Genomic DNA, 22,691 nt, shown 5'->3' on the forward strand with positions numbered 1-22,691 from the left:
AACGCAGCAATGGATTGAAAAAAGTTAGACTAAATGAATTCTATTTTAGCCACTATCAAAGCTATCAAACTATCACTATCACTATTTATAATTATACCCATAATCAAGAAATTGAGATTTAACTCCACAATTTATACCAAATCATCGCCACATAGCTACATTTTGAGATCCCTTTATTTTGAATAGCAATTTGTTTCAAATTTGCTTTATAATAATATGTCAACATAAAATATTTATTAAGACTAGAGTAAATTATATATACGTGTTATTACTTATTCAAACTCATTAACACTACTTAGTACGTACAATAAATAAATGAGTGACGTCAAAGAAAAGCGACATCTTGCGAAATATTATGAGAATATTGAAAATACTATTTCCTCAGGCTAATGTTGCTCAATGTACTACCTGGTTTAATGCTTTACTGTAGACGCCCACGAATAAAGAAATACTTTCGGCTTTTAAAATAAAATAAAAAGTCTTCCATATCCATTTGCTGAGTAGCGACAGCATCAAATAAACATTGATTTATTTCTGAGTTCATAATTAATTTCCAGAAGATAAGTTTTTTCTAAAAGTCTCCATAGAAAGTGCTTACAAATAAACAACTAAAAATAACATTTATGATTATCCTCCATTACATATTTTATATAATATACGTTTTTTCATGCCGGAGTAATACAACAATCTGCCATTCTCACAAAAATTAAAGGTGTATATTTGAATATATATGTTAAGAGTGAAACAGCTCTTAAAAGTTATATGTTAACTTATTTATTCATATTACAAATAAGTTTACTAAGCTCACATTGTTTTTTCATCGTCCTGAATGAGTTAACTTTTAGTCCTGAAAAACGTCTTATAAGAGGTTATGAAGTGTTTAGTGTTTCACAACTTTGTTTTACATATCTAATAATTAATAATGTTACACTAAGCTGTTGTTTATGACTAGAGTACTCAAGTATTCTATTTACCATAATTCTCCATGTGCACTCCATATCATTAGTAATCCATGTATAATACTAGAAGGCTACTAGAAAAAGGGGTCTCAATTGGATTTAAAATCACATCTAGAGAGGCATTTTGTGTTTCTAGGTAATGCATCATGAGCATACTGTCTTTCAGTGAAGAGAGCAATTAGTACAAGAGCCTATAAATATAGTGTCTATCTCAACTGGAGCAAGTTTTTATTAAAAAAATATACTTAGAACGGAGAAGTAGTGATGAAAATTGAGTGTATTTTTTAGCTCACTTTTTTTTTTTTCGAGTTGGAAAACCAAAGAATTTTTTTTTATCCTAACCTGTTGTCATTAGTAATTAATTGTTAAGGAGTGAACTTCCTTTTCTACAACATTCAATTAATATTCCAGACCTCATTCAACATTCATGTGTGCTCATAATAGACCTCCAGGATTTGTTGCAGAGTTATAATTGTAAGTCCTTGTTGAACGCAGAGTGAAATTGAGGATCGACAACTGAGTTAATTTTGTTCTCCCCCTTGTCACATCCGCTTGTAGGTGATCTAATGAAAAGTCATGGCAGCTAAGCTGCTTTCCTTCACAACATTCTTTAGGGTTATCATGTTAATTTTCATTTTATTTTTTTAGCAGGCCAAAATGCTCACAATTAGCATCACTGTTGTCCGTTATGCTCCATCCCTGTGTAAAAGCAAATTTCCCGTAATTTTAGTAATAATATATTTTCACTGCCCTCCCTTTTCGTTATTTTCGTTATTCTTCTTAAAGTACAGACTTGGTGCCAGGTCTGTACAACCAAGGAATACTAAACAACTGGAAATCTGTTATAAAATCGCACTCACTTTTTTCCACACCAAGAGGCTGTCACATTCTTCTTTTATTTTATAAATTATAACGACGGAAACGTGGAACAAAGACGATTTTGTTAAGAATAATCAAATAATTTGTTGAGTCATTACTTGAGTAATAATTCAAGATGCATTATCACTAAAAGTTGGTTGGTTAAATATGTTTATAGTTCATATGTTCAAATACCATGTTTACACATTTTGAAAAGGTTTCTTTATTTCGTTTATGTAACCAGAATATAGCACTCAAATAGCAAAGTTTATTGTTTACTCTGGTTCTCTTTGTTTCCTCGTATAATCATATTTAATATAGTATTCGTATCCTTTTAAAATATAAAGATGAAAATATTAAACAAAAAACTTCTATAAAAAACTACAATACTTTAAAAATAAACTTACCTAGAATTTTTCAACCATGGAAAAGTACTTTCAACTCGTTGAATAATTATAATAAGTTAAATTTCCCATAACAAGGAAAATAATTCTTATATTAAATTCTTATTTTAAGGAGATTTATGGGGGTTGTAAACATAAAAACAATCTTGAACAAACATCAAAAAGGAGAAAATCCCAAAGATTTTTTTTTACTTACTTACTTTTTTTAGTCCAGTATTTCATAAATATATTCGAGTCAATTACAGGCTTAATCTAATTTGTGGGATGAGTTAAGTTACTCATAACTTTTAATAGTGTTGCTTATTTGTCATAAATGAACTCTGGAAGTATATTTAATATTAATATATTGGATACTTGGTATCAAAAAATGAGATTTGATTAGTAAAATTGAAGAGAAAAAAATATATATATGCGCGTAATACGCAGTACTTACGAGTATAATTATTTACCTTCGACATCGTTAGTACAATGCTCAAAAGTGTTGAAGGATAAACTTCTGATATAAATTATTTTACTTTATGAAAATCACGTATCTGAGTTTAAAGGAACGATATGAAGAAATCATTTTTTCCGATATTTTACAGAATTTCAAATCAAAATGAGTCTATCAAGGAGCAATTTTTTTTTTTTGATAATTGGGTTATTTTCTTGTTTACATGAATAAAAAGCATAATAAAAAAATATCCTGTCATACCAAATTTCAATTTTTTGTCATTTTGTTAGTTTAATAAGGAATAATAGAAATAATTCTATTAACTTTGTCGATCAATGAGTTCTCTCAGTAACTCAATATTTCAATTTTTTCCCTTTGTGTAGCATGTTGAGCTACTTCATATTGGGCACCCAACACATGTTGTAAAATATTTTATACTGTCTTGTAATTGATATCATAGTGGAGTCCAATTAGGATAAATGATTGATTAATCTTCAATTTTTTACAAAAAAAAAGAATCACTCTTCTCTTCTATACTAAAGGCATTTTGATACAGTTTTAGAAAAAGGTCGAGTTATTGCAGAAGCACGAATCTCGTCTCAGAAACGAATGTGAAGCTCGATAGAAGATATTATTCTTTAAAAGTGATGTGTGCAGAATAATTTTTAGTAAAACAGTGGAATGTCTCTATAGCTTTTCAATTTTTTGGAGAACAGGATCTTGATTGGTTTCAATTTCATTGTTATATACAAATTGTTATTTCAATTGTCTCGAAGAATTATATGGTTTTATTTTAAATCTTTTTTAATCTGTAATGTTATCAAATTTATTGTAATTAAACAGAATACCTAATTCTGTACGTAAAATAAGTAAATTAAAAAGAAGGTGTGATTAAATTTTAAAAAAATAAAAACTTTAGCTACATTAGATAATCATTATGCAGCATCCCTCTTGATTTACCTCGATAGGAGAAACTTGACAAACTTGACTCTGTTACAAGTGCGTTCATAACGTTCTTTAGTCATTGCTTTTTGTATAAGTTACGAATATTTAGAAGATAATCTGGATGATACTGATTATTACTGGGTTCATTTGATATGAAGTGGAAGCCATATTAGGGTATAATATCGAAGATACTTTTCAAAATTATCCTGATTTTGCATATAGATAGCTTTTTGACATTTTTCAGCCTACCCTATATTATGTTTAAAAAAAGATGAGAAGCGAACATATTCCCAACATTGACGTGATAGAAAACTAACACAACAACTACATTTGTCAGTTGATCTCTGCTTTCAGATTGGATTTCTCAATTTTCATTACTTTGTTTTCACTTATAATTATTATTAGCTCTGCCAACAAAGTGGAGGGGAGGTTAATTTTTTTTTCTCTGTTTGTTTTTTTATTTCTAAGTCACCGGGCTTATGATGGCAAAGGTTACAGATTAGTTTTGATTAACCCTAGTAAGAAGATTATACATGTGTGTGCGTCTAAAACTGAACACTCTGAAATTTTTAAAAATAGTTAAATAATTGTGTAATTTTTAAAGTGGTAGACGAATTAATTTATTTAACATGAAAGATGAGAGTCCTAAACGCGTGTCTATTCAATATGGCCGTCCATGTTCTCCAACTCCAGCCTGGACTGGAACTTGCTGCATGACTTGGCGATGAAACTCTGGTAGAGATTGGCTCCGACATTCTTGAGGGCAGACTTCAGCTGGTCCTTGAACTTCTATTGGACTCCCAACAGCATCCCATTTGAACGGCCCAAACACTACGAAATCAAGTGGCGAACAATCAGGCGAGTGAGGCGGCCAAGAATTCCGATCGAAGAAGGCTGAAGTCTCAATCTGAAGGAACTCTTGGGTAAAGTTGAAAGTGTGGCAGCTAGCACCGTCCTGCTACCACCACGACCTGTCCCCGTATTAGCCCTGCCCAAGGGAACACTTTGTCGTTCAAGTATTGCCAGTACTTCTCGGAGTTAAACCTCTCGTGGCCCTCCTAGTAGATGAGATCACACTCCTGACCGTCGGACGCAAACAACAGCCAGGACCTGGAGGTTGGCAAAGTGCTGTTCCTTACCCACATTTACCTCGTCATCAGTCCTGGCATCGAGAGGCTCCGCCAGATAAAATCTGGTGTCGTTGCCCACCATCTCGCCTAGGCTGAAGGGTGTCTCATCACTGAACAAAACGGCGACATCGGCTGGCTTGTTCGTAAGCTTGTTGAGAAGAATCGTCGAACTTGTGAGGCTTTTTTCCTTCTATACAGGTTTGAGGGCTTGACAAGGGGTTCTTTTGTAGACCTTCAGGCCAAGATATTTCTGAACTAACTGGTCTATGGTCCTTCTTCTGACGTTGAACTCTCTGGAGAGGCTGCTGACGGTGACCTTGCCTCTCTTGTCTTCGACAGACTTTTTCACGGCAGCAACCATTTCGTCCGACCTGCGAGGCCTTGACTTAGATCTTGTGGTCGCCTCAGGAGTCCCTTTGGCTACCACGCTGTAAACGGTAGTGCGGCTGCAGTTCAGAACCTTGGCAATTTCAGTGGGAGTTTTCCCCCGCGCGAAAAGTTCTAAAATTGCGACTCAATGTCTCTCCATATTGTTGTTTCACTGTTGCAATTTAGATTTTGATGGAGTTTTGTTTATTACTAGTCAAGACCCTTGCCTCGAAGTATAAACCGGTTTCAACACAATAAAATCACGAATTCAAAATTCCATAGCTATTTTATAAAAAAATAATTTTTTTGGAAAAAATTTCAAAAATCTAGAACTACTCAGACCATATGAAATTTCTAGAAAAAAAAATTCTAAAATTAAATTTTAATCATTAATTTTTTTGAAAAAAAAGCAAAAATCCATTGTTATTCAGGGTTTAGCGTGTGAACTAGGTTGTCCAATTTTAAGGGTGATCTGTTGATTCAATTTCCTGTTCTATTTTAGTGATAAAAATATGTTTGAAAAGTTTTAGTTTTCAAAAATCATTTTTTGACCTCTATACCATTTGAAAATGACTTTTTTAACAATATTCTCTGCAGGAATTCAGCTACAATTTTTTTTCTTTGCAATGAAAAATAAGGATTATAATTTTATAAAATTTATTTATCATTTGAGAAAATGAGCTTTATTGTAATTTTGGAAATTCAACAGTATAACTTTAAAATTCAACTTCTGAAATTCAACAGCATAACTTTAAAATCGAAACTTTTGAATCCCATTATAAACAAATAATTTCGTTAAAAATTGTCATTTTCTTAATTGCCATAGAGTTACAAGACTTTGAAGACTTGAACTTTACAAACATTATTAAAATAAAAATGTTAAGAATGTCCAATTCATATAAATACTCTCCACAAAGACCCTAAATGAATGAGAGTGCGGGCAGACAAATGACTTATGACTGTATGAGAAGTAATTGTAGTCATTTCTTGCTGAGTTTTCATGACAGATGATGACAATACAAACTAAAATGGACACTCAGTATAGTAGAAAATCTCTTCCTAAAGTCAAATTGAGTTTTGTATCTCAATTTTTTCAAAGTTGTGGTCGATTATGCATTTTTTACGTTTTGTGTTACATTACCCTTGACCTTTTCAAATTTAATGGCCTCTTACTGTGACCATATATAATCTCCGCACTAAGTTTGATCAAAATCCATATGTAACTTTGCCATAATCCTGACAGAGACAAAACATCACCTCTGTTCAACTTCGTTGTGAAGGTAAAAACTTTGAAACCTTATACATTAGGGCTCATACAAAAAGAGAAAGACGAATCCTGGAGTAAAAACAGATACCCGTTGACGGGTAATATGCAAGTATTAGTTCCGAGTAGGGGTTCATCCCTAATCTTTGTCTAATAACTAAGTGATTGCTCCCCACTTTATTTTATATTTATATTACTTTGATGAACAGTGTATTTAAAAAAAGAAAAGAAAAAAAGCTATTGAAAATATCTTCTGCAATGGATGGCAAAAGTAGAATTAAAAATGTATCTTATGAATAACAGCCACTCATACAACATGTATTAGTCAAGGCTTAGAAATGTCAGCCACAGAGTTTGTTAAACACATATATACAATACATACATTGGAGTTAAAAATAAAATAAAACTTGATAAGAAAGTCTCACAATATACTTCCATTTATTTTTACAATCTAAATATCAATATATTGATATAAATTCAAGTGGGGAAAATTTATTCAATATGTAATCACAAACCTATTTCATACTTATCTTTTAGTACATTTGATGGTCCAATTTGAATGATAACAATATGGAAAAACCTTTTAATCAAATGAAAATTTAGAGTTTTTTATATAGTTTATTCTACAAAATTTATTTATAGTGGCATATATGTTTTTTAAACAAGAGTAGATAATTCCTTTTAGCAGATAGTATTATTTATACAAATGTAAGTTTTTTAATAATTTTCTTCTATCATGTTGTCATTACCATAATTTATAAGTATAAATGTAATACATTTCTAATTATATTTTTGTAACATATTCTTTTATTTACATAGATATACATACATATAGAGTGCAAGAAAAGATATAAATTATATTAAATCCACCTTTACTTTCATGGGCTGTTTTGTAACATCATTGAAAAAAAAGTAACTATTTCCTTGGCTTTTTTGACTCCTTTTCAATGGAAATTCTTATCTTCAGTATTCGACAGGACCGTCATCACCGGGTCTGTGTTTTTCAGTTGTAGTATATCTTGCAGAACACTTTGTACTGAATCGGGGGTGTCTGCAGAGGTGGGCTGGGGGGCTACAGCCACCCAAATTAAGGAATTTTCATCTTAACTAGAAAATTGAGCATTTGCTTTTTTTTTTGTTGAATTTAATTTGTCAAATTATTTTTTCAAAATATTTAATTTTTCTAATATTGTTCCTAAAACTTTCATTTTCTCTGAATAGTTATTGATTTTTGGAAATTTTTTCCAAAAAAATTAATTTGAAGAACAGCTGTGGATTTGAAATTTGATATTTTAAATTAAGTTTTTCAATTTTTTTTATTTTTTAAAACTAAAAAAATTAATATTTCAAATTTAATTTCAATTTTTATTCCAAAAAATTTAATTTTTCTATTTTTATTCCAAAAAACTTCATATTTCTACTTTTTTTTTCAAAACTAAGCCCAAAAAAAAAAAAAAAAAAAAAAAAAATATATATATATATATCTAAACATAGCTATCTATTCGTGCAGACACTCCTGTGAATGACAATTTTACCCTTTAAAATGTTTAATTATTTCCTACAAATTGCAATTTTGAGATTAAATTTTCCAGAAAAAAAATTCAAAAATCCACGGCTCCTTACAAAAAAATTAAAAAATCCACAGCTCCTTACAAAAAAATTAATTATTTTTCTATTATTAATTAAAACAAAAAAATCAAATATTAAATCCACAGCTCCTTACAAAAAAATTAATTATTTTTCTATTATTAATTAAAACAAAAAAATCAAATATTAAATTTTCTAGTAAAAAGCAAAAATTCCTTATTTTTTTGGGGGGAGGAGAGCTACAGCCACTCCAGCGTACCACCTGCAGACGCCCCTGATTATAATGCCTAGAACTACCCCGCATCAAAGATTAACAGAGTTCCTCACACCAGCAGAAAGCCCCTGATCGACTCAATCGTCCCAGAATTCAAGAATTTAGATCGGGCTCTAGATTCTAGGGCCTGCGCATATTTGAAGACCTGAATCTATACAATTATTTATACCAACGGAGGTTTCATTGAGTGAGATATATTTTCCAATGATAGTATATGCTGTTTTTGTTTTTCGATTAAATCTTAATAAATTACCATTTTATATTAATTTTAAGTAGATGGATTAGATTTCGGTGCTATGTATGAATGAAAACAGTAAATTTTCTATCAAAGCCAGAACAATGTTGTGATATTAATGATATTTCGTGGGTGTTTTGGCTGTAGCATGGAGCGTGTGTAGCTAAGAACTCCCCGGCTGATCAGCCATATTTTAGTCAACACCTGATTACTACTTTAAATTTTTTTATCCTTCTCATTTATTTATTGAGCGGTTGTCAATATCTCTATAAAAACGATTCTAATAGCGGTTCGAACCAACTTTAGAAACTTCCTCATAATTAAATGAATTATTTAGTAACGAATTGACACTTTATCATTGCTATTCGTGCCAAATAATTATAGATTTTTTATTTTGAAGTTGGTATAACATGAATGGTAATCTTTATTATTTAGTATTGTAGCTTCAATTTTGAATCGGATCGGATATCGAATTACTCATTAATTTTTCGTCAAATTCCCCAAAGTGTCCTTTCGTTAAAAAGGTTTGTCGATAAAGTGTACTATAACCATAGTCATTATCAATGTATTGATAGGGAGTCATCTATAATAGTCCCCGAATTACCCCCCGCCCCTTCTATCTTCCAAATAACAGAGCCAGGATTACGGCACTTTTCTATATTTAACTTTTCAACCCTTTTATAGAATATTCTCTTTTATGGCTCCTTCTAATCAAGGTTTTGAATGTTGAAAATTAAAAAAAACCGAAATAAAACTACTTTGTTTTTATTTCTCGAATAAAATTTTAATTCACCATCTTAATTAATACAAGATACAATTACACTAAATTAAAGGCCATTTTACCTAAATATGATGAAGCTATTATATCTCTATTAGAATACGAAGAAAACTTCTTTATTTCTTAGGAAACATAGCTGAAATAAATTTTAAAGAAATGCTCAATCTGTTCATCAATAATTGTAACACATGTGCCGAAAAGTCCTGATCCTCACGCATAGATTCTATTTTTTTTTTTTTTTTTTTGTTTAATTTACCTCATTTACAGTTAGTACTAACCTTTTAAAAATAATTTAAAAGAGCCAATTTGGAACGAAAAAACTTTATTTGTTTGGCACAGGTGTTTCATTGCTCTCGAATATTCTTTTAAAAGTAATTATTCTAATATTTGTTCTGTTGTAATGCTAAAAAACTCTAGAAAAGTATTTCATCTTGGAGGTGAAAGGAAAGTTACGGAGCTTTTAAAACATTTTTATTCCATATTCCAATGTAAATTTTATAGGCTTCTAAATATCACAATAATTCCTACCTTTTAAAGATTGTATCTTAATCCCTTATTGATTACGGACATCTAATTTTTCCCTTGACCTTATTCTATAAGTATCATATTTGATACATGAGATTGAAAATTTGAAAATATTTTGGCTAAAAAAGATTATAAATGCAATAGTAAATATATAGCCAATCGATGATTAAATATATTATACATATTGAAAAAAAATTCAAGTTTCGTACATATGACCTTGGAGTGTTACAAATATATTAACAATTCTAGACATCCCCCTATCAAAAAAATGCTAAAATCACTTCTTTTTTTGCCCCAAAATAAAACAAATCTAACTTTAGAGTTGCATAGCTATCACAACTTGTCCACAATATATATAGGGGGTGTTCAAAATTAAGGTGACTGACTTTGTATTTTTAGAAAAAAAAGGAGTTATTAATTCATCGTTATTTATGTTGTAACCCCCCTCAGATACAATTAACTTGTGCCAATGCTTTTTCCAATCCTCGAAGTACTTCTCATAAGCACTTTTCAGTAGTATAGCCTTGAGCTCTTCCAGTGATACAGTCTTTATCTCATCAATCGTTAGAAATCTCCGTCCTTTTATAGATCTCTTCAGTTTTGGGAACAAACAAAAAAAAAGTTATATGAGGCCAAATCCGGTGAATATCGTGACTGAGGCTAATTGCAACTGATTATGGTGTTGTTTTTGGCCAAAAAATATCTCACAAGCAAATAGTTTTTCCACAATTCCGTACGTTTTCTTCGTATAGCTTTTTGCAAGTGGTGCATAACTTTAAGATAATACTCTTTATTGACCTTACAACCATATAGTAAGAATTCCTGAAGCATTACGCCACGGTAGTAAAAAAAAAAAAAACATCGAGCTTTGACGTTTGATCGAACTTCATTTCTCGTCATTGGCATCATCTCGACTATACTTGGAAGAGTTTTTACCCCTTGAAAACATTTTTTATTTATTCAGAACAGTTTCATCGTATACCATTGTCAACATTTCAAGGGTTTTGGAGCACTTAGTATCCTTTTTGTTTACAAAATTTGATGCTAATTCACCAAAAACAATATACTTATAACCGTTATGCCTCTCTAAAACAAACTAAACATATTATATAGCTAAAACATTAAATATTTGTTTGTTTTGAGTGTACTAACATAAACAAATCGAGCATATGGAATGTACGTTGCCTACAAAATTTTAAAAGTCACCTAACTTTTTGAAAACACCTCCCTCGTATATGAACAATAATTATAAAAAAATTGGAAGGCTTATGACATTATATGATTCGATTTTCACTGGGCACGTCATTACCTTGACTATATTTAGCCATTTTTCCTTAAAAAAAGGGGGAAAAATTATTGAATAGTAGTTACCAATTCTTCCCAAGGATTATTCTACAGAGCTGTATAATAAATACAACAACTAAATTGTCGAATTAGAGGAATAACTCCGTGTCATCACCTTCAATACAAAGTTGTTTTCTACATAAATTATTTATGAATACACAAAATTTAACTTAATACTTAAAAGGGTTGTATTTCGGATAAAATTTGAATGAAATTTGAAAACTTAAAATTATAGCATGCAACATTTAAATCTAAACATGAGTATAACTGCAAAACATTCACTACCAACATTATTCTATTAAATATAGGAATTCATTTCTAATTTTTTTTTCTCTTTGGAAACATTAAGATAATTACTTTGAGCTTTGACAATAGTAATAACAATTATCTTAAATATTTAAAAAAAACCAAAAAAAAACTAATGAATGCTTTGGAGCTTTTGGCACAATAAAAGTTACATGAAAATAAGAGAAGAATACATAACTACCTGACTGATACACGACTACTTAGCAAGCGAACATAGCTTTACAATAATTGAGCATTTTTTATATAATTTTTAATAGTAGGTTTCTCTTTCGATCCAACTACCTGGTGGATATCTTCTGAGCAAGTATTTGCGACATTCATCGTAAACAAAGATAAGGATGGAGAAAGGCAGAGCAGGGAACCACCAATGAAACTTCAATGGGTACATTCTGAGACCCTTGTCCATTCCTGGAGTATAGGAAAGGAAGGCAGCGAGCGCTGTTTCAAATATAAGACCGAAATTCATGAACATATTATTCATTCCTTGTTGGAAGACGGAATTACGTCTTGTCTTGCAAATAATGAGATCAGCCCATTGTACAACGACAATGGAGCCAAAAAAGGCTGTGTGGCACGTGTACTCAAGTACTTTTCTATCGTGATAGGTCCATTCCTGACCCATTGAATCTTGCAAGTCATTTACGCCATGCGAATCCCAGGCTCTTCTTAAACCAAGGAGTTTGGACGGATAAAATCCATTCTCAGCCATAATTACAAAGTACACAAAGAAACCAGCAGAGGCTTGAATCATACCAATTTGTCCATATGTCATAGAGATTAAGCGTTCATTCACAAGTTTATCCGTAAATGGATTTCGAGGTTGACGTTTCATGATATCAGATTCAGCTTCTTCATATGCCATGGAAATTGCAGGAACCATGTCAGTACCCAAATCAATGCAAAGAATGGTTACGGTACCCAAGGGCAAAGGTACATCAGCCAAGATGAAAAGCAAGAAAGGAGAAATCTCAGGAATATTAGAGGTTAAGGTATAAGCAATTGATTTCTTCAAGTTATCAAAAATCAATCTTCCCTCTTCAACACCAGTTACAATGGATGCAAAGTTGTCATCAAGGAGAATCATGTCAGCAGCTTGCTTTGATACATCAGATCCAGCAATACCCATAGCAACACCAATATCAGCTTTTTTCAATGCAGGAGAATCATTGACACCATCACCAGTTACAGCAACAATAGCACCCATTCTCTGACAGCCTTCAACAATAATCAATTTCTGCTGCGGAGAAGTTCTAGCAAATACAATTTCAGTGTGGTACATCAATATATCATCTAGCTCCTTTTCTGGAAGATCTTTTAACTCTCCACCATGAACAACAGCTGCATGAGCTTCTCTTGAATTAACTTGATCTACAGAAATATTCTTTCGTTCAGCAATATCTTCAACTGTTTCATTTCCTTCAGAGATAATACCAACAGATTTAGCAATAGCTTTTGCAGTGATTGGATGATCCCCAGTAACCATAATAACCTTAATACCAGCAGAACGACATTTTGCGACAGCATCAGGTACAGCGGCTCTTGGAGGATCAATCATTGACATAAGCCCTACAAATCTTAGTCCTTCAATAGGAAAGTTCACATCTTCCGCATCAAAAGGATAACCTTCAGGATATTTTTGAAGACTTAATGGTTGATCACAAAATCCAAGAACACGCTCTCCAAGCCCACCAAGTTCCATATATGCACTATTAAACTTGTCTTTCCATTCTGGAGTTAAAGGTAGTTCCTGCCCGTCAATCACTATTGTAGAACATCTCTCTAAGATTCTCTCTGGGGCACCCTTCATTACCAAAATGTAGCGTCTGTCCTTGTTATCTTCAGATTCATGAATTGAAACTTGGTATTTATTTGTGGAGTTAAAGGGAATTTCACAAATTTTTTTATTCCTTCCTCGATATTGCATTACATTTCCCATGGTAAGCTCAGTACATTTCAACAAAGCTGCTTCCGAAGCATCACCATTTACTTCCCTTTTGAGGACAGCAACACCTTCCTGTCCAGCTTTAAATTCTGCTCGATTACATAATGCAGCACATCTTTCTAAATATTTCCAACCTGGGGCATTTTTGTTCATTGAGGTTCCAGTTTGATCTTCTGATGTATCAGCTTCCATAATTTGATTATCAAACCACATGTGTGCAACTGTCATTCGGTTTTGAGTTAAAGTACCAGTTTTGTCAGAGCAAATTGTTGATGTAGATCCAAGGGTTTCTACCGCTTCCAAATTCTTTACCAAACAGTTCTTAGATGCCATTCTCTTGGCAGTTAGTGTCAAACAGACAGTAACAGTAGCCAAAAGACCTTCTGGTACATTAGCCACAATGATACCAATTAAGAAAATGACAGCATCAAGCCAATGGTAACCCAAGATAAAAGCAATAACAAAGAAGGTCACACCGAGGAAAACAGCAACTCCTGTGATGAGATGAATGAAATGGGCAATTTCCTTTGCAATAGGAGTATCTCCACTTTCCAATCCAGAAGCCAATCCAGCAATTCTACCCATAACAGTGTTATCGCCGATATTGACAACAACACCTCTAGCTGTACCTTCAACTGCATTCGTGGAGAAAAAAGCCAAATTTTTTGTCTCCAATGGGTTGTCGTTTGTGAATTCGGTAGACCTGGACTGAGGCTCGGATTCTCCAGTCAAAGAGGAATTATCTACTTTGAAACCCCGAGATTCAAGTAGTCTCATATCTGCTGGAACTCTATCACCAAATTTAACTTCGATGATGTCTCCAAGTGTTAACTCTTCAGCCTTGATGTTTAATTTCTCACCATTTCGCAAGCATAGAGCATACTGGGGTACCAAATTTTTGAATGATTCCATGATCTTTGATGATTTTGACTCTTGATAGTAGGAGAAAACACCCGTTACAACTACGACAACGGTCAATACAATACCCAAGTACAAGTTATCATCTGGAGGTTCTTCATAAGCACTAGCTTGAATAGAGTAGGCAATGAAGCAAAGAATAGCTCCAAGCCAAAGAAGAAGAGCAAAACCTCCGAATAAGTTTTGACAAAACTTTACCCATTCAGGTGTTGTGGGAGGTGGGGTAAGAGCATTCAAACCATACTTTCTATTGTGTTCAGCAGCTTGAGCGCTAGTTAATCCACTTTGAAAGTTTATGTTGTATCGTTTTGCCAATTCTTCTAAAGGTATTTTATGAACATCCAGCTCAAGCTCTTGCTTGAGACTGGCCATTTTATCATTAGCCCCTGAAATTGTATACATAATGAATAAAAATTATACATACATAGTACAAATGATATATTATCCTATCCAATTATGGCAGTATTTTAATACACTTTATTTTTATAGGAGCAATACCCATTTCATTTTTTAAATACTTTTTTGTTTCTATAATTATTATAAAAGTTTATTTTCCTATAAATAATTAATTAAAAAACTAAATTCTACATTTTAGAAAACTTAAAAGGTTTATTGCATCTTTTATGACTTGATACGGTGATTTTGCTATAAATAATCCAATCAAATCAATATTACTACATACTTATCTAGACACTCTTTTTTTAAATGAAATATTAATTATTAACATTTCAAATTGAAATGTCCTTTAGTTATATCTATACTAATAGAGAAGAATTCATCTATATGTATGGATGAAAAACTGTCACAGGGTGTACTGTGGCAGTAAAGGGTTAGTAGTTAAATTGTAGCTACTAAAAACTGCAAGAAGAGGGTACATATTTCGTATGACTTAACCCTTTGTTAGTGTAATGGGATTTTCTACACCCAAAATTTTTTAACACCCTAAAACACATTAATATACATTGACCTGATCGGTCTAGTCCCTAACGAGAAAAAATAAATTTTGTGGTTGTTCTGACAATCCTTTTTCTTGTAGTTATTTCGAATGACTGCAATTCTAATATAACTTCCCAAAAAACTTCATCCAAATTCATAAGTACGTACTTTGTACTAAATATAAAAAAATGAATCTTTCATAAACTGAATTATGATATTTTAACTATGATAATAGAAAATGATGACTTGTTGAGATTCCATAGTAGCACTGTTAAGACTACCTTTTTAAACAAAGACCATATTTTTAGCAATGCCTTCAGCTCATATAAGTACTTTTAGCATTTTCCTAGATTTTACGAAATTAAAAAAAATTACATAATTAAAAAGTGTAATATTGAGCCATTGTCGATGGGTGTGTAGTTTATTAAAAAACTGTTTTATTTTTGGGGTAATGTTGTATTCCATTTCACTAATTATATTAAAAAAGCATGTTAAATATATTTCCAAATCAATTCTATTATTGAGCACAGATCTTAATATTCGAATAAACAGACTCAATATGTACATGTTTTGCCATTTTGACTTTATTGTTACATCCAATTTGAGTTTGCATCAGAGTGAATAGAACATATACATAGTTTCACATGTTAAATATAAGGCTTTCTATCCCAGGTTAGAAAATATTAGATATTATAAATTACTTTGAAATGTTCAGTTAAGTCTTTCTGTATATAAAATTTTTGTACCATAAAGATGTTCTCACACAAAGATGGATTGGAATATTTTTTTAATGTAATAAATTCCAAATATAAAACAGTTTTATAATATGGAATACATATAACGTTTAGAATGATCTCTTTTCATCGGTGAAAACTATCATGACAATTATTAAGAAAAGAAGAAATGCCCAATTTAAGGTTTGTCTCAATTATACCTTTGGCGCAAAATTTCAATTATAGCCATTGTGTTCAATTTGACTTAATTTTAAATAAAATCTGTTCATTTAAAATTCTTTCAATGTGACGATATTTTTTTGTGGCACCTCAGAAAAATTAATTATAATGAGTTTTTATAGAAATGGACAATAATTCGTCATAGAATACAAACTCAAATTTGCGGAAAAAACATTTTAGCTTGGATTTTGTTCACATGCTACATATGTATGTTCTCTTTAAACAATTATTTTTGATTAATTGTTTTATCTATTTTATAAGACAAAAAATATTTTTTCTCTCTGCTAATTCAAAAATGAATTATATTATTGACTTCTTTTTGATTAAAATAATATCCCTGAAACAAAATATTATATATATTGGTGTTTTTTCACGCCAAAACGACCACTGGAGGCCAATTAGAAGTATGTGGCAGAATAGGATCGAAAATTAGGAAAGTACATTTTTGTAAACGTTACACATTCATCTATACTTTGGTAAAAAATTCAACTTTAGAATCTAACGGGTTGTGCATAGTTTGAAATAATTGGTTATATTTTTTTAAACATTTTGACGTGGAGTGTTCCGTAGAGCCGATACAAATGTCACTAAAAATCATTTTATGAAAAGAAAATGTCATAATAATGTAGTTTCCTATCCTCCATACCCTTTTTTAGTGGATTACTGGCCAATAATTCGATAAAGTATTTTTGCCTTCAAATTTGATATTGTAATATTTTGTGAAACTTTATAGCAATCTTATTTTGAATATATGTGGAATATGACTTTTGTATAGTGAAAGAAGAATTTGGGAGTGATACTTATCGTAAGGTGACTGGAAAGAGATGCAATTACCACTTTTCGTGAATATCGAAAACACTACTTTATAATTTTATAAAACGCAAATCGGGGAAAACCTACTATCTGATACATTTGGTATTTTTTTCCTCAGGTAATTTTGCATCTTAAAGACTCTACCTTATTACATAGTTGCCACCTTTTATGTTTTTATATGATAACAGGTCAGCTGGAAAGGTGGTAAGCTGACACAGAAAAATATATTTGTTTGGAAACATGTGATTTATTTATCCAATATAGTAACATTTGAGGGGATATTCTGATTATAGCAGTCATTCAATTTTCTGATGCCCTTGTTTTCCCTTTTTTTCGAATTGGGTCGTTTTTTCGTAGTTTTATCATTCAAACGTGCCAACAATGCTATGTAATAATCCTGGTTGATATTTTGGCCCTTTCCAGGGTTATCAATGAATGTTTTCCCATCCGTATCTCAGAATACTTATCCTATAACCATGAAAAGCAAACTCTTGCATCTTTTCACGCTTTGGATTTGCCTCATTGTGTGCCGTCTACTCGGTAGATTGTGAATTGGACTCTAGAGTATAGTGATGGAGCTACTGCCTCTTTCGGATAGTCCTTAGTGTCCGATGTTAACGAGGCTCATGTTTAATGATTGCTTAGTCCGAATAATTTTTTTCAACCCAAGCTTTGGCTTTTTCAGTATTATTTTATTTTTGACCAAAAAGCAATGCTTCATTAATAAACAAAAATATTTTTTTTAATAAAATTGCTTCACTTACAATGCTTTATCTCACGAACCAACTGTCCGTCAGCTCAAAAACTTATACAAATAATGCTTGAAGCTTTATTAACACAGAGTTTGTTAAACACATATATACAATACATACATTGGAGTTAAAAATAAAATAAAACTTGATAAGAAAGTCTCACAATATACTTCCATTTATTTTTACAATCTAAATATCAATATATTGATATAAATTCAAGTGGGGAAAATTTATTCAATATGTAATCACAAACCTATTTCATACTTATCTTTTAGTACATTTGATGGTCCAATTTGAATGATAACAATATGGAAAAACCTTTTAATCAAATGAAAATTTAGAGTTTTTTATATAGTTTATTCTACAAAATTTATTTATAGTGGCATATATGTTTTTTAAACAAGAGTAGATAATTTCTTTTAGCAGAGAGTATTATTTATACAAATGTAAGTTTTTTAATAATTTTCTTCTATCATGTTGTCATTACCATAATTTATAAGTATAAATGTAATACATTTCTAATTATATTTTTGTAACATATTCTTTTATTTACATAGATATACATACATATAGAGTGCAAGAAAAGATATAAATTATATTAAACCCACCTTTACTTTCATGGGCTGTTTTGTAACATCATTTAAAAAAAAGTAACTATTTTCTTGGCTTTTTTGACTCCTTTTCAATAGAAATTCTTATCTTCAGTATTCGACAGGACCGTCATCACCGGGTCTGTGTTTTTCAGTTGTAGTATATCTTGCAGAACACTTTGTACTGAATCGGGGGTGTCTGCAGAGGTGGGCTGGGGGGCTACAGCCACCCAAATTAAGGAATTTTCATCTTAACTAGAAAATTGAGCATTTGCTTTTTTTTTTGTTGAATTTAATTTGTCAAATTATTTTTTCAAAATATTTAATTTTTCTAATATTGTTCCTAAAACTTTCATTTTCTCTGAATAGTTATTGATTTTTGGAAATTTTTTCCAAAAAAATTAATTTGAAGAACAGCTGTGGATTTGAAATTTGATATTTTAAATTAAGTTTTTCAATTTTTTTTATTTTTTAAAACTAAAAAAATTAATATTTCAAATTTAATTTCAATTTTTATTCCAAAAAATTTAATTTTTCTATTTTTATTCCAAAAAACTTCATATTTCTACTTTTTTTTTCAAAACTAAGCCCCCCAAAAAAAAAAAAAAAAAATATATATATATATATATCTAAACATAGCTATCTATTCGTGCAGACACTCCTGTGAATGACAATTTTACACTTTAAAATGTTTAATTATTTGCTACAAATTGCAATTTGAGATTAAATTTTCCAGAAAAAAATTCAAAAATCCACGACTCCTTACAAATAAATTCAAAAATCCACAGCTCCTTACAAAAAAATTAAAAAATCCACAGCTCCTTACAAAAAAATTAATTATTTTTCTATTATTAATTAAAACAAAAAAATCAAATATTAAATTTTCTAGTAAAAAGCAAAAATTCCTTATTTTTTTGGGGGGAGGAGAGCTACAGCCACTCCAGCGTACCACCTGCAGACGCCCCTGATTATAATGCCTAGAACTACCCCGCATCAAAGATTAACAGAGTTCCTCACACCAGCAGAAAGCCCCTGATCGACTCAATCGTCCCAGAATTCAAGAATTTAGATCGGGCTCTAGATTCTAGGGCCTGCGCATATTTGAAGACCTGAATCTATACAATTATTTATACCAACGGAGGTTTCATTGAGTGAGATATATTTTCCAATGATAGTATATGCTGTTTTTGTTTTTCGATTAAATCTTAATAAATTACCATTTTATATTAATTTTAAGTAGATGGATTAGATTTCGGTGCTATGTATGAATGAAAACAGTAAATTTTCTATCAAAGCCAGAACAATGTTGTCATATTAATGATATTTCGTGGGTGTTTTGGCTGTAGCATGGAGCGTGTGTAGCTAAGAACTCCCCGGCTGATCAGCCATATTTTAGTCAACACCTGATTACTACTTTAAATTTTTTTATCCTTCTCATTTATTTATTGAGCGGTTGTCAATATCTCTATAAAAACGATTCTAATAGCGGTTCGAACCAACTTTAGAAACTTCCTCATAATTAAATGAATTATTTAGTAACGAATTGACACTTTATCATTGCTATTCGTGCCAAATAATTATAGATTTTTTTTTTTGAAGTTGGTATAACATGAATGGTAATCTTTATTATTTAGTATTGTAGCTTCAATTTTGAATCGGATCGGATATCGAATTACTCATTAATTTTTCGTCAAATTCCCCAAAGTGTCCTTTCGTTAAAAAGGTTTGTCGATAAAGTGTACTATAACCATAGTCATTATCAATGTATTGATAGGGAGTCATCTATAATAGTCCCCGAATTACCCCCCGCCCCTTCTATCTTCCAAATAACAGAGCCAGGATTACGGCACTTTTCTATATTTAACTTTTCAACCCTTTTATAGAATATTCTCTTTTATGGCTCCTTCTAATCAAGGTTTTGAATGTTGAAAATTAAAAAAAAACCGAAATAAAACTACTTTGTTTTTATTTCTCGAATAAAATTTTAATTCACCATCTTAATTAATACAAGATACAATTACACTAAATTAAAGGCCATTTTACCTAAATATGATGAAGCTATTATATCTCTATTAGAATACGAAGAAAACTTCTTTATTTCTTAGGAAACATAGCTGAAATAAATTTTAAAGAAATGCTCAATCTGTTCATCAATAATTGTAACACATGTGCCGAAAAGTCCTGATCCTCACGCATAGATTCTATTTTTTTTTTTTTTTTTGTTTAATTTACCTCATTTACAGTTAGTACTAACCTTTTAAAAATAATTTAAAAGAGCCAATTTGGAACGAAAAACTTTATTTGTTTGGCACAGGTGTTTCATTGCTCTCGAATATTCTTTAAAAAGTAATTATTCTAATATTTGTTCTGTTGTAATGCTAAAAAACTCTAGAAAAGTATTTCATCTTGGAGGTGAAAGGAAAGTTACGGAGCTTTTAAAACATTTTTATTCCATATTCCAATGTAAATTTTATAGGCTTCTAAATATCACAATAATTCCTACCTTTTAAAGATTGTATCTTAATCCCTTATTGATTACGGACATCTAATTTTTCCCTTGACCTTATTCTATAAGTATCATATTTGATACATGAGATTGAAAATTTGAAAATATTTTGGCTAAAAAAGATTATAAATGCAATAGTAAATATATAGCCAATCGATGATTAAATATATTATACATATTGAAAAAAAATTCAAGTTTCGTACATATGACCTTGGAGTGTTACAAATATATTAACAATTCTAGACATCCCCTATCAAAAAAATGCTAAAATCACTTCTTTTTTGCCCCAAAATAAAACAAATCTAACTTTAGAGTTGCATAGCTATCACAACTTGTCCACAATATATATAGGGGTGTTCAAAATTAAGGTGACTGACTTTGTATTTTTAGAAAAAAAAGGAGTTATTAATTCATCGTTATTTATGTTGTAACCCCCTCAGATACAATTAACTTGTGCCAATGCTTTTTCCAATCCTCGAAGTACTTCTCATAAGCACTTTTCAGTAGTATAGCCTTGAGCTCTTCCAGTGATACAGTCTTTATCTCATCAATCGTTAGAAATCTCCGTCCTTTTATAGATCTCTTCAGTTTTGGGAACAAACAAAAAAAAGTTATATGAGGCCAAATCCGGTGAATATCGTGACTGAGGCTAATTGCAACTGATTATGGTGTTGTTTTTGGCCAAAAATATCTCACAAGCAAATAGTTTTTCCACAATTCCGTACGTTTTCTTCGTATAGCTTTTTGCAAGTGGTGCATAACTTTAAGATAATACTCTTTATTGACCTTACAACCATATAGTAAGAATTCCTGAAGCATTACGCCACGGTAGTAAAAAAAAAAAAAAAACATCGAGCTTTGACGTTTGATCGAACTTCATTTCTCGTCATTGGCATCATCTCGACTATACTTGGAAGAGTTTTTACCCCTTGAAAACATTTTTTATTTATTCAGAACAGTTTCATCGTATACCATTGTCAACATTTCAAGGGTTTTGGAGCACTTAGTATCCTTTTTGTTTACAAAATTTGATGCTAATTCACCAAAAACAATATACTTATAACCGTTATGCCTCTCTAAAACAAACTAAACATATTATATAGCTAAAACATTAAATATTTGTTTGTTTTGAGTGTACTAACATAAACAAATCGAGCATATGGAATGTACGTTGCCTACAAAATTTTAAAAGTCACCTAACTTTTTGAAAACACCTCCCTCGTATATGAACAATAATTATAAAAAAATTGGAAGGCTTATGACATTATATGATTCGATTTTCACTGGGCACGTCATTACCTTGACTATATTTAGCCATTTTTCCTTAAAAAAAGGGGGAAAAATTATTGAATAGTAGTTACCAATTCTTCCCAAGGATTATTCTACAGAGCTGTATAATAAATACAACAACTAAATTGTCGAATTAGAGGAATAACTCCGTGTCATCACCTTCAATACAAAGTTGTTTTCTACATAAATTATTTATGAATACACAAAATTTAACTTAATACTTAAAAGGGTTGTATTTCGGATAAAATTTGAATGAAATTTGAAAACTTAAAATTATAGCATGCAACATTTAAATCTAAACATGAGTATAACTGCAAAACATTCACTACCAACATTATTCTATTAAATATAGGAATTCATTTCTAATTTTTTTTTCTCTTTGGAAACATTAAGATAATTACTTTGAGCTTTGACAATAGTAATAACAATTATCTTAAATATTTAAAAAAAACAAAAAAAAAACTAATGAATGCTTTGGAGCTTTTGGCACAATAAAAGTTACATGAAAATAAGAGAAGAATACATAACTACCTGACTGATACACGACTACTTAGCAAGCGAACATAGCTTTACAATAATT

At 30.9% G+C, this 22,691-nt stretch overlaps 1 protein-coding gene across 1 annotated transcript; it reads right to left on the reverse strand.

Moving 5' to 3' along the window:
- Nucleotides 1–11,269: 11,269 nt before the first annotated feature.
- LOC121116857 (sodium/potassium-transporting ATPase subunit alpha) lies at nucleotides 11,270–14,921 on the reverse strand. Its single transcript, XM_040711156.2, has one exon. It carries the CDS (start codon nucleotides 14,671–14,673, stop codon nucleotides 11,662–11,664), a length of 3,012 nt encoding a protein of 1,003 aa, XP_040567090.2. The 5' UTR covers nucleotides 14,674–14,921; the 3' UTR covers nucleotides 11,270–11,661.
- Between the last annotated feature and the right edge of the window lie 7,770 nt (nucleotides 14,922–22,691).

Source organism: Lepeophtheirus salmonis, chromosome 4 (genome assembly GCF_016086655.4).
Source record: "Lepeophtheirus salmonis chromosome 4, UVic_Lsal_1.4, whole genome shotgun sequence".
In the NCBI taxonomy this organism is placed as follows: Eukaryota; Metazoa; Arthropoda; class Copepoda; order Siphonostomatoida; family Caligidae; genus Lepeophtheirus; species Lepeophtheirus salmonis.

Excerpts from the sequence above, each read along its gene's own strand:
- LOC121116857 (XM_040711156.2), bottom strand. The coding sequence starts at position 14,673 with ATGTATACAATTTCAGGGGCTAATGATAAAATGGCCAGTCTCAAGCAA.